Source organism: Heptranchias perlo, chromosome 28, assembly GCF_035084215.1.
Source record: "Heptranchias perlo isolate sHepPer1 chromosome 28, sHepPer1.hap1, whole genome shotgun sequence".
Lineage (NCBI taxonomy): Eukaryota > Metazoa > Chordata > Chondrichthyes > Hexanchiformes > Hexanchidae > Heptranchias > Heptranchias perlo.
The window spans coordinates 35,862,156-35,875,017 of NC_090352.1; the positions used below are offsets into that span (position 1 = coordinate 35,862,156).

The 12,862-nt window shown below is 44.5% G+C and overlaps 1 protein-coding gene across 1 annotated transcript in view; it reads left to right on the top strand.

Annotated features, from left to right (window-relative positions):
• dhx40 (DEAH (Asp-Glu-Ala-His) box polypeptide 40) overlaps positions 1-3,849 on the top strand; it is a 28,952-nt gene extending 25,103 nt beyond the window's left edge. The window contains exons 16-17 of the mRNA XM_068008478.1: positions 24-252; positions 2,221-3,849. Of these exons, the coding sequence (XP_067864579.1) occupies positions 24-252; positions 2,221-2,345 (354 nt within the window). The 3' untranslated portion in view covers positions 2,346-3,849. The remainder of the gene's footprint in view (positions 1-23; positions 253-2,220) is intronic.
• The last annotated feature ends 9,013 nt before the right edge of the window (positions 3,850-12,862 follow it).

The window sequence follows — 12,862 nt, forward strand, 5'->3', positions numbered from 1 at the left end:
GACTTTTTCAAACTTGTTCCCAGCTGTTTGATCAGGAAAGCCAGCTCGACTGGATTATCTTTCACGATGTGATGGTCACGTCTAAGATTTACGTGCGGACACTGTGCCCGGTTCGTTACGAGTGGGTGAAGGATCTGCTGCCCAAGTTACACGAGATTGATGTGTACCAACTGAGCAGCGTGGCAAGGAATGAGGTGACCGAGGGCACCACCCCACAAAGAGAAACAATGCACAAGACCAAAAACCAATCGGGTGAGTTGTGGGCTCCCCCCAACTTCCCCGCCCCCCCCCCCTCCCCACACACAAATCCTCTCCCCTCCTTTCCCCAGGACAGTCACCTATACTGGGATATAACTCCTAAGGCCCCAGTTGCCCTCTGATAGCTCGCTCTCGTGACTTCTTCATGTGTGAGCCTAGACAGAGAGTTTTTATTATTCATTCTCGGAATGTGGGCATCGCTGGCGAGGCCGGTATTTATTGCCCATCCCTAATTGCCCCCAAGAAGGTGGTGGGCCTACTTCTTGAACCGCTGCAGTCCGTGTGGTGAAGGTGGTCCCACAGTGCTGTTAGGTGGGCAGATGCAGGATTTTGACCCAGTGACGATGAAGGAACGGCTGATATATGTCCCAAGTCTGGATGTTGTGTGAGACTTGGAGGTGAACTTGGAGGTGATGGTGTCCCCATGCACCTGCTGCCCTTGTCCATTTAAGTGGTGGAGGTTGTGGGTTTGGGAGTGTTGGCGGGCTATTCAGCTGAACCTGATTGTGTTCTCACCTGATGTTTGGAGCATGCAGGATTTCCAGCAGGGACCATTACATGGCGATCAGGAGCGCGATTCTCGTCCCGAGCCTGCGAACACTTGGCCAAGCTGCCGTCGCTCTGTCGCTACCCTGACTGAGGCAAGTCACAGGGACAACGAATCGAACAGTCTGCGACTTGGTACCACACCAGTCACTCGGTGCCTTTACCAACTATGCCATCATGGGGGCCTATGTTAGTCGGTTAAATCACTCCCTGTGCTGAGTAAATCATGGTGCAGTATCCCAAATCTTGACTCTACCCAGAATATGATAAAAAGCCAAAGAGCTTGCATTTATAATGCACCTTATCACATCTCTCAGAAATGTCCCAAAGCACTTCACATACAGTGGATTACTTTGAAGTGCGCTCATTGTTGTTATGGAGGCAAATGCAGCAGCCAATTTAGCACAGAGCAATATTCCACCAACAGCAGTGTGATGAACAATCTCTATTTTTGGTGATGTTAGTCGAAGGGGGAATGTTGAGCCAGGACACCGGGAGAACTCCCTGCTCTTTGAATAGCGCGATGGGTTATTTAGTGTCCACCCAAACCATCAGAACAAGGCTTCGGTTTAACGTCTCATCCGAAGGATGGCACCTCTGATATCGCAGACCTTGGTGCTGCACCTAAGCGTCAGCCCAGGTTAAGTGCTGAAGTGGGACCTGAGCCCACAGCCTTCTGAGTCAGAGGAGAGTCCTGCCACTGAGCCATGGTGACCATGGTAAGAAATGATTATTTCTGTATATGAATTGCAGCGTAACACACCCTGAGTATGTTCTGCGGCTCGAGAACAAACTGCTGAAACTTCACTGTTCTGTTTTGTGACCAAACTCGACGTATTTTCTGCTTTAAATTTTATTTGATCCAGTACAAAATCTATTTTTTTTTACCCTAATTTTTCTCCCTTCCTCTCTGGAAGGTGCTGATATGTACTTGGTGCATAGTTCCACGTGCACTCTGTGCCCTCTGGTACTTTGCCCTTGTGACGATTTCCTTCTTGTTCTAAACAGAGAGTGTTGTAAAGCTATTTGAACACCCATGCATGCTTGCCTGTACATGCACTTCCCAGCAGGGGTCACTGAATAGCAATTGAGAGCAGGAATAATGGTTGATTCCCCCTGCCCCCTCCTTCCTTGCCCAGAGTCACTGAGGCCAAATGTAGTATCTCAATTACTGACCCAGCTGAGAACAGCTAACTCAACACAGACCAGAAATCAAACCTGGGACTCCTCTTCTCTGCAGCACACTGGGCATGAAATCATGTTGCCGCTGTTTTATCATGGAGATTTACCATGTGTAGTTTGCAAATATCAGAACTGAAAGAGTTAACCTGCCTCTGGGAATGCTGAGTGCTGCAGTTTTGAGGAGATGTTTAAATGGAGATGTTTCACTTTCCACTGTTGCCCTCCCTCTTGCAGAGCAAGCACTGGAAGAAGCCCTAAGGAAGCTGCAAAAGAGGAATGATGAGAAGTCCATATCAGACGCTCGGGCTCGATACCAACAGCGCAAACTGGACAAGACACTGAGCTGGACTGGGCAGTGACGATGCAGAGGAACCTGCAGAAAATGAGGAAGCCACACAGGAAACCCAGATCCCAATGCCTGAAAAACTACAGTGTCCATTGACTCCACTTTGTCAGCCAATGAGTTGCACTGTGTCAGCCAACGAGTTGGAGGCGGGGCGGGACTTATGGCAGGACTCACAGCAAACAAAGTCTATTTACTCAGCAAACAAGAGTCTGCTTAAACAGCACACTTCAGCAAACAGTCTACAGAGTCTATTTAAAAAGAGTCGATGAACTACAGCAAACAGAACTCACGACCGAAATTACAGCGACTTCTCCTGATAAAAGCAGGGTGATTTCTCCACCAAAATGCAGTGAGTGGAGGATAGTTACACAATACAAATAATGTACATGAAATCAATCCCAGCAGTGCGGTCTCCAGGCGTGATTGACGGGGGAATTACCCAATCATCTCCATTCTGGCCGGGAATAGTCATGTCACTATAAGTAGCCGAAAAACTACTGCTTACTGTATACAAATCATTTGGATTGAATGGGCTTGACAGAAAAGAGGCACTGAATCTCCCTAAGGAAATTAAGAAATACTAATTGATCTCCTGTGGCATCCTGAGTCGAGACCAAGTGTACTCGGGTGAAGTGGGATTAGAGGGTGGGGAATAATTGGAACTAAGCACAAAGGGTGTAATTCTGTCACCATTTAAAGATACACACAGTTCAATGTAAAAGGACACAATTCCAAGCAATGCAGTTCAAAACAATAGTGAAGATCGTACACACTATGTTCTCATTTTTACAATTCAAAACACAGTACATATCTTCTAATACATTTTGTACAATACAAAGTGGGATGGCCTTGCATGGTGGCCTTTCCCCATAGAGCCTTTGCGTAGGCCGTAGTACGTACTCCTGGACCTAGGAGTGTGCCAGTCGACAACACTCGGTCGTGGACAGCTCCTTCACTTGGAAGACCAGCAGGTTTCGGGCGGACCAAAGTTGCTGCTGGAAGACCATCGCCAAGTTTTGATGGTCTTCCAGCAAGCAGTTTGTATCTGTATCGGGGAACAGCCCATGGAGCAGAGCGTCCTGTGTTACCGAGCTGTTGGGAATGAACCGGGACTGATACCAATGCATCTCTCTCCACCTTCTGCACCCAGGGGCAGCTCACGGTGGCACTAAGATTCCGTGCGTGTTGGGAGGACTGCACTGGGAAAGCCCTTCTCACCACCATCCAGGCTACATCCTGGTGCCTATTGGTCACTTCTGCCGCTTCACAGAAGAGGAAGAAAGATAAAAAGATGAAGGGAATAAAGAGCAGAGTTATTTCAAGGCCATGGTGTATGAATGGATGAATCCCCTTTTTTATTCAACTCTGCCAGATTTATTTATTTTTATAACTTTTATAAAGTATGAAATTAAGCAAAAAGAAATTGTTTCAAAAAGTACCTTTTGTAATGCTCTTCTTTTTAAGATTAAGAATAAAATTAAAAAGGGTTTACAACCCATAATCCTCCCTAATCAGGGGAATGTCAGGGCTGAATTATTGTTTTTTAAAATTTGGGGTTAACCCTTTCACAGCTGAAGTAGGCGGATATGACAACGCTGAGGCTGCTGGGACAACATACTATTCTGATTCCTGTGCAGGCATTTTTCAACATGGTTTTATTATTTTATAATTCTACTGAAACATCTCTTACTCCACTTGTGATTTACATCGAACACATTTGCAGCATGTTGCTTCACTAAGTTAATTTACTTCAAGGAAAATATTTCCTTTGATCTTTTCCCACTTCCCCCCCCCCCCCCCCCCCCCACCCCCCTTTTACTGCTTGTCCTCTCATTGGTGCCTCATGTTCAGGTACAGTTTGAAGGTCACAGGTCCTGCACCCCAACTAGTTACAAGAACCATTCTTGATACATGAAGCCTGTTCATTGCAAGCTATTCACTCATGGGAGCCTGGTCCTGCCCTCTCACACATGCACTTTTCGGGGTTCACTAGATTGCAAGCAGGAGTGACATTTTTGGCTGATTTAAGTCTCCCTCCCAAGACCTAGCAACCCAATGAAACCTGGGATCTTTCTGATTTGTGCAGCATTTGCTCCCCACAGCTCCGTGGGCGGCTACAGAAGGGGAACTGAACAACAAAATTTTTAACCTAAATGAAAAAGTTTAAAGTAGTGGTGGCAATAACACAAGGAGCCCCCCCCCCCAAGATGTGAGTGTGTGCTCTTGATTCTTCAGCAGACTCTATTCCAGTCTGGTCTGGGCCACGGGAGGGGGAGGGGTGTGGGAGAGTGGAGACAGGTATTGGCTGGAAGTTGAGATTCTTCTTCACGTATCAATAATGAGAATATTGGAGAGCAAGTCAGACTGCTGCACCCTTCTGCAACTGGTTACTGGGGCCTGGGTGTAGGCCACTTGCCTGCCCTTTCAGCTAGGAACATAGCAGCAGGAGTAAGCCATTTAGTATAAAACACTAGTTAGGCCACAGCTTGAGTACCGTGTACAGTTCTGGTCACCACATTGCAGGAAAGATGTGATTGCACTGGAGAGGGTACAGAAGAGATTTACGAGGATATTGCCAAGACAGGAGAATTTTAGCTATGAGGAAAGATTGCATAGGCTGGGGTTGTTTTCTTTGGAATAGAGGAGGCTGAGGGGTGATTTAATTGAGGTGTATAAAATTAAGAGGGGCTTAGATAGAGTGGACAGGAAGGACCTACTTCCCTTAGCAGAGAGGTCAATAACCAAGGGGCAAAGATTTAAAGTGATTGGTAAAAGGATTAGAGGGGAGCTGAGGAGAATTTTTTTTGCCCAGAGGGTGGTGGGTGTCTGGAACTCACTACCTGAAAGGGTGGTAGAGGCAGAAACCCTCATCACATTGGATAGGCACTTAAAGTGCCGTAACCTACAAGGCTACAGACCGAGAGCTGGAAAGTGGGATTAGGCTGGATAGCTCTTTTTCGGCCATCATAGACATGATGGGCCGAATGGCCTCCTTCTGTGCCGTAAATTTCTATGATTTAGCCCCTTGAACCTCTTCCGCCATTCAATGAGATCATGGCTGATCTGTAACCTGACTCCATATACCCACCTTAGCCCCATATCCCTTAATACCTTTGGTTAACAAAAATCTATCAATCTTGGATTTAAAATTAACAATTGAGCGAGCATCAACTGCCGTTTGGGGAAGAGGGTTCCAAACTTCTACCACCCTTTGCGTGTAGAAGTGTTTCCTAACCACAGTTGAAAGTTCTGGCTCTAATTATTAGGCTATGCCCCCTAGTCCTAGACTCCCCAACCAGCGGAGGATGAGTCCTGCCACAGGGTGAGCTAACGAGGTAGGTGAGGAATACAAACAAAGAAATTAAGATTAATGCTGTGGTTTATTCACATGCAATTTTAGGTTTGTGCTAGCGAAAGGGTTAATCTATGTTTTCATCTATTTAAAATTCCATTGGTGTATTTATTTAAGCATGTTAGAATATTTGCAATCTAAATATGTGATCACAAGCATATGCAAAAACAGCTGTGTTTTATTTTCAAGGCTGTTGGGTTCACACTGTAAAGGCCAAAGTAACTGCACACAGCTAAGAGACCTTGTATGTATGTGGTGCAGCCAGGCTTGTATGGACCTTTGGAATTGACCCTCTCAGAAATGATTCAAAATAACAAAATCCAATCCATAGTAAATCTGGTGGAAATTTGTTGCAACAGCAACCTTACAAAGAAAAAAAAATCGACTGCCTTCCTTCATCAGACCAGGAACTGAATGAAACCTTTTTCTGGACTTTTAGATTAGTGGCTATAGTTACTGGTAGCCAATGCAGTCTGTCTTAGTAACCATAAAACTTTGTGAAATAAAAACAGAAGATGCTGGAAACTCTCAGCTGGTCAGGCAGCATCTGTGGAGCAAGAATGAAAGGTCATCAACTTGAAATGGTAACTCTGTTTCTCTCCACAAATGCTGCTTTTTGAGTGTTTCCGTCTTTGAGTATTTCCAGCATTCTGTTTTTATTTTGGATTTCCAGCATCTGCAGTATTTTGCTTTCATAAAACGAGTTATTTCCCTCCCCCCCACCCACCCCCAAATCAACCCCATTTCTGACCCAGGTTGGGATACAGTTCTATGGATGTCGGAGCTGGTGGGAGTCCAGATGTTGCATCACAGCAGGCTTTCCAAGTGCGTGTACCGTATGAGCGGACTTTCCAGCTGGGGGTCACTGGACAGCAATCAGGAGTGGGAACACTGGCTGATTTTCTCCCCTTGTCCAGCACAGAGACACTGAATCCAATTCTCAACCTTCAGCTGAGATCAACTAACTCAACATAAACCAGAGTTTGAACCTGGGACTTTGCCTGTGTGGTTCAGATGCAGCTAGAGTGGGGCATTTACCCACCGAGTTCATTGGAGGTAGAGGAGTCATAAGCCCACTCCCAACGTGTTTTCTCAGTATGTGACGATAAGCTGGTGCAGTGGATTAGTGCACCAACATCCTGACTACGGAGTGATAGGCTGCTGGTGCGTGTTTGTGATTCTCACGGGCAGCCCATCGGAGCTGAGCTGCTAACCTCCCGGGAGCGAGGAGAAACTTGGTAGTCGAGTTTGTTGGTTGTTGTGTTCCTCCTATTGGACGGATAGAAAGGAGCAGGTTACTTGGCAACTCCCCTGGTGAAAGGTTTGCGCAGGTGGATTGGATAGGGACCAAGTAAATAATTTCTAAATCTGATTTTAAAATATAATGATCTACCGTTTAAAACTCATCATTCCAGCAGTTGCTTCCATCTGGGCAGTTAATCAAAAATAACATTAGGTTCAGGCGAGGGGAGGTTCTTGCTCGCAGGAAGACACTGTGGATCAATATATCTTAAAATCAGATTTAGAAATTATTTACTTGGTCCCCATCCAATCCACCTGAAAAATCTTAGAAGCAAGAAACCTATGTAAGGGCACATACAAATAACTGACAAACCCCAATACATAATTCTGGTCTGGTGCTGGTCTTTACTGGAGATTGATTGGAGATTACTCAGCGCTGAAGCCAAAGTTGTTCCAATGCAGTATAGTACTGAGGGAGCCAGAGATGTCATCCTTTCAATGAGACATTTAACTGTGGTCCCATCTGGTGGTTCAGGTGAAATTAAAGATCCCATTGCACTATTTGAAGAAGAGCAGGTAATTCTCCTGGTGCCCTGGCTAACCTTCCTCCTTCAATCAACACCACCAAAGCAGATTATCTGGGCATTCATTTGCTGTTTGTGGGACCTTGCAGTGCACAAACTGGCTGTCGTGTTTGGCTACAAAACAACAGTGACTACACTGAGAGGATATCCTTATCAGGAAAGGCTGAACTGGCTGGTGCTCTTTTCTCTAGAAAAGGGAAGGCCGAGGGGTGACCTGCTAGAGGTCTTTAAGATAATGATAGGGTTTGATTGGGTAGAGGTAAAGGAAATGTTTCCACTTGTGGGTAGTCCAAAACTAGAGGTCATAAATATAAAAAAGTTGCTAATAAATCCAATTGGGAATTCAGGAGAAACTTCTTTACCCAAAGAGTGGTAAGAATGTGGAATGTGCTACCACAAGGAGTAGTTGAGGCGAATAGTATAGATGTATTTGAGGGGAAGCTAGATAAACACATGAGGGAGAAAGGAATAGAGCATATCCTGATAAGATTAGATGAAGTAGGGAGGGAGGGAGGAGGCTCGTGTGGAGCATAAACGGCAGCATAGACCAGTTGGGCTGAATGGCCTGTTTCTGTGCTGTAGTTTCGATGTAACTTGATGTAACTCCATTAGCTATGAAGTGCTTTGGGACGTCCTGACAATGTGACTGGCGCTATAAGTCTTTATTTCAATGACAGAATGAATAAAGGCACCACCTGGTGTATTATAGACCAGATAAACTCTAGTCTGTGCTGAGTTGGCTGGTCTCATAAGAATATCCTATCTCAGCCACACTGCTAAGTGGAGGGCAGGGAGGAAGGGAGAGAGCTATCCCAGGGGTGCTCTTGCATACCTCCTTACACCATCTCAGCTGAAGGTTGTCAAAGGAACAGCAACATGAGGCAAGAAAATACCTTTAATTCAGAAATACTTTTTAGTCACAGCAGAGCTAGTATTCTATTACCAGTGTAAACTGGAAAATTGAGAGATATCTAGCACCTGTGCATGTGCTCCCTCCATTTCTGTTAATCCCCAAGGTAAAAACGAAGACCAGGAGGCAGAAAGCCAGACTGATTCTACTCATTCCACTGTGGATTCAGATATCTTTGGTTTTCTCCTTTTCATACCTCTTGGACCACCAGATGTAGGACACCCTCTCTCCCAGAAGTGGAGAGAGTTTTGGTACTCAATCCAAACCAGTTTGTGGTGATGGCCTGGCTATTTTAACAGGATAGGCTGGGCTTCTCCAGTAGTACAGCTGGTTAGGGCAGTAACTATGTCTTATATACCAGATGAGGTCTGGGTTCAATCCCAAGGTAGTTGATCTGGGTTGTGGTTGGGGTAGGGGTGCGTCAATTGGTCTAGCTGACCCTGGATTGGGAAAGGGAAAATTGAGCAGAATTCCCGCTCCTGATCACTATTCAGTGTCCACCTGAAGGAAGAGCTTCTATATAGGTATTGAGTGAGCACAGGCTTAGCCTTGGCATGATGGCTGCTTTGGTCAAGTGATCTGCTGACACTCGCTGTCCAGGCTTACACATGAAGAATGGGAAAGGTACTGGAAGTACCCTGTGGAATTGAATCCCCAGCAAGGAGTCAACAACCTCGGGAAGGACTGGGGGAAAATTGATGAATAAAGGACTTAAACCCAGTTTGGTTCGGATGTATAGAACAATCAGATCTGCCTTTCACTTGCTTTTGGATAGGGATTCTTTATGGGTACATTCTCTGATCTCCTGTTTTTTGCAAGAGACTTGTTATGTCGAACCTCCATTAAGCTTTTAATTCTCAAATGAAATTTGAATCCAATGATTTTGTAAGGAAAGGGTTAATCAGACTGTCCTGATGTCTGCTAATGTTATACTGCTATTGATTTATCTTTGTATTGTAGTAATAGTAACCTTTAGCCTTTGCCTGATAAGCAGGGAAGTTTAAGTCAATTCAAAGTACCACTGGGCTATTGAGCCAGGTCTGACCTGAAACCAATGGTCAGTTCAGGCACATCAGTAAATCTAATTAAAAGACATGCCATTACTTACTGATTCATACATTTAATCAGTTGATAACAAGTGCAGGAAAAACAGTTAGTTCTGCAAAAGAAAGCATCTGGGTATGCATCATCCTTTTTAATTGGGGTTTCTGCAGAAGCAGGACATTGATTTTTATGGAATGATGCCAAATAAAAGACAAACTTATAATTAAAGTTTTACTTGGTGGAATAGCAATAATGTGTAACAAGTGAAACTATCTTTAAGATACAAAGTAAGGTGTCTATGGAAAAAAGAGCTTGTTAAGTAAGAAAAACTAAAGATATTGATAGGGGATTAGTCAATTAAATTTTCCTTCTGGCATGGGTGGAGGATTGGTTATCTAACAGGAAGCAGAGAGTTGGGATAAATGGTACATTCTCGGACTGGCAACCAGTAACCAGTGGTGTTCCGCAGGGGTCGGTGCTGGGTCCCCAACTCTTTACAATCTATATTAACGATTTGGAGGAGGGGACCGAGTGTAACATATCAAAGTTTGCAGATGATACAAAGATGGGAGGGAAAGTAGAGAGTGAGGAGGACATAAAAAACCTACAAGGGGATATAGACAGGCTGGGTGAGTGGGCGGAGATTTGGCAGATGCAATACAATATTGGAAAATGTGAGGTTATGCACTTTGGCAGGAAAAATCGGAGAGCAAGTTATTATCTTAATGGCGAGAAACTGGAAAGTACTGCAGTACAAAGGGATCTGGGGGTCCTAGTGCAAGAAAATCAAAAGGTTAGTTTGCAGGTGCAGCAGGTGATCAAGAAGGCCAACGGAATGTTGGCTTTTATTGCTAGGGGGATAGAATATAAAAACAGGGAGGTATTGCTGCAGTTATATAAGGTATTGGTGAGACCGCACCTGGAATATTGCATACAGTTTTGGTCTCCATACTTAAGAAAAGACATACTTGCTCTCGAGGCAGTACAAAGAAGGTTCACTCGGTTAATCCCGGGGATGAGGGGGCGGACATATGAGGAGAGGTTGAGTAGATTGGGACTCTACTCATTGGAGTTCAGAAGAATGAGAGGCGATCTTATTGAAACATATAAGATTGTGAAGGGGCTTGATCGGGTGGATGCGGTAAGGATGTTCCCAAGGATGGGTGAAACTAGAACTAGGGGGCATAATCTTAGAATAAGGGGCTGCTCTTTCAAAACTGAGATGAGGAGAAACTTCTTCACTCAGAGGGTAGTAGGTCTGTGGAATTTGCTGCCCCAGGAAGCTGTGGAAGCTACATCATTAAATAAATTTAAAACAGAAATAGACAGTTTCCTAGAAGTAAAGGGAATTAGGGGTTACGGGGAGCGGGCAGGAAATTGGACATGAATTTAGATTTGAGGTTAGGATCAGATCAGCCATGATCTTATTGAATGGCGGAGCAGGCTCGAGGGGCCGATTGGCCTACTCCTGCTCCTATTTCTTATGTTCTTATGTTCTTATATGGAGTTATATTTTAACAATTATATAATTATGTAATACAGACTTGTGTTGATTGTCATGTGGAGGGACTAAGAGAAACGTATAAAAATTGGCTGTTTGTAATGAGTATTTGGATTTGTAAAGGCCCAAGATACTGAGCTCAGAACTGTAACACGCTTGAGTCCCTCAACTAAACCAGCAAGGTTTTGTTGTAAATACTGCCTTTTAAGTGTATGTTTAAGTACTATTAAACATGTACTGTAAACTTAATAAGTCTGCAACACTTGATTTTCAATGTTTAGAACCTTTTTGATTTGAGGAGTAATTATAAATAAAAACCCCTCCTCTAACACTGTCACAATTTATAGAATCATAGAAGATTACAGCAAGGAAGGAGGCCATTCGGCCCCTCGAGTCCACGCCGGCTCTATGCATGAGCAATCCAGCTAGTCCCACTGACCTGCCCTATCCCCGTAGCCCTGCACATTTTTTCGTTTCAAGTACTTATCCAGTTCCCTTTTGAAGGCCATGATTGAATCTGCCTCCACCACTCCCTTGGGCAGTGTGTTCCAGATCCTAACCACTCGCTGTGTAAAAAAGTTTTTTCTCATGTCACCTTTGGTTCTTTTGCCAATCACCTTAAATCTATGCCCTCTGGTTCTTGATCCTTCCGCCAATGGGAACAGTTTCTCTCTATCCACTCTAGACCTGTCATGATTTTGAATACCTCGATCAAATCTCCTCTCAACCTTCTCTGTTCCAAGGAGAACAATCCCAGCCTCTCCAGTCTATCCACGTAATTTAAGTCCCTCATCCTGGAATCATTCTAGTAAATCTCCTCTGCACCCTCTCTAAGGCCTTCACATCCTTCCTAAAGTGTGGTGCCCAGAACTGGACACAATACTCCAGTTGTGGCCAAACCAGTGTTTTATAAAGGTTCATCATGACTTCCTTACTTTTGTACCCAATGCCTCTATTTATAAAGCCCTGGACCCCGTATGTTCTTTTAAACCACTTTCTCAACCTGCCCTGCCACCTTCAACGATTTATGCACATATACCCCCAGATCCCTCTGTTCCTCCACCTCTTTTAGAATTGTGCCCTCTAGTTTATATTGCCTCTCCTCATTTTTCCTACTGAAATGCATCACCTCACATTTTTCCGCTTTACACTTCATCTGCCACTTGTCCGCCCATGCCACCAGCCTGTCTATATCCTCTTGAAGTCTATCACTATCCTCCTCACTGTTGACTACCCTTCCAAGTTTTGTGTCATCTGCAAATTTTGAAATTGTGTCCTGTACTCCCAAGTCCAAGTCATTAATATATATCAAGAAAAGCAGTCATCCCCGCACCGACCCCTGGGGAACACCACTGCACACCTCCCTCCAGTCCGATAAACAACCGCTCACCACTACTCTCTGTTTCCTGTCATTTAGCCAATTCTGTATCCATGTTGCTATTGCCCCCTTTATTTCATGGGTCGCAGTTTTAATAGCAAGCCTACCATTAGGCACTTTATCAAACGCTTTTTGAAAATCCATATACATCACATCAACTGCATTGCCCTCATCTACCCTTTCTGTCACCTCATCAAAAAACTCCATCAAGTTGGTTAAACACGATTTGCCTTTAACAAATCCGTGCTAGCTTTCGCTAATCAATCCACACTCAGCCAAGTGACTGTTAATTCTGTCCCGGATTATCGTTTCCAAAAGTTTCCCCACCACCGAGGTTAAACTGACTGGCCTATTGTAATGCAGTCGTCCTTTAGTCTTATGGTTACTGTAATCTGTTGTGTTGGTATTTCTACCAAAGTCATTTCTTCCCATTATTTATATTGCCCTAAACCTTTCTGCCTCTCCGCCTCTTTCTCCTCCTTTAAATTGCTCCTTAAAACCTACCTCTTTGGCCAAGCT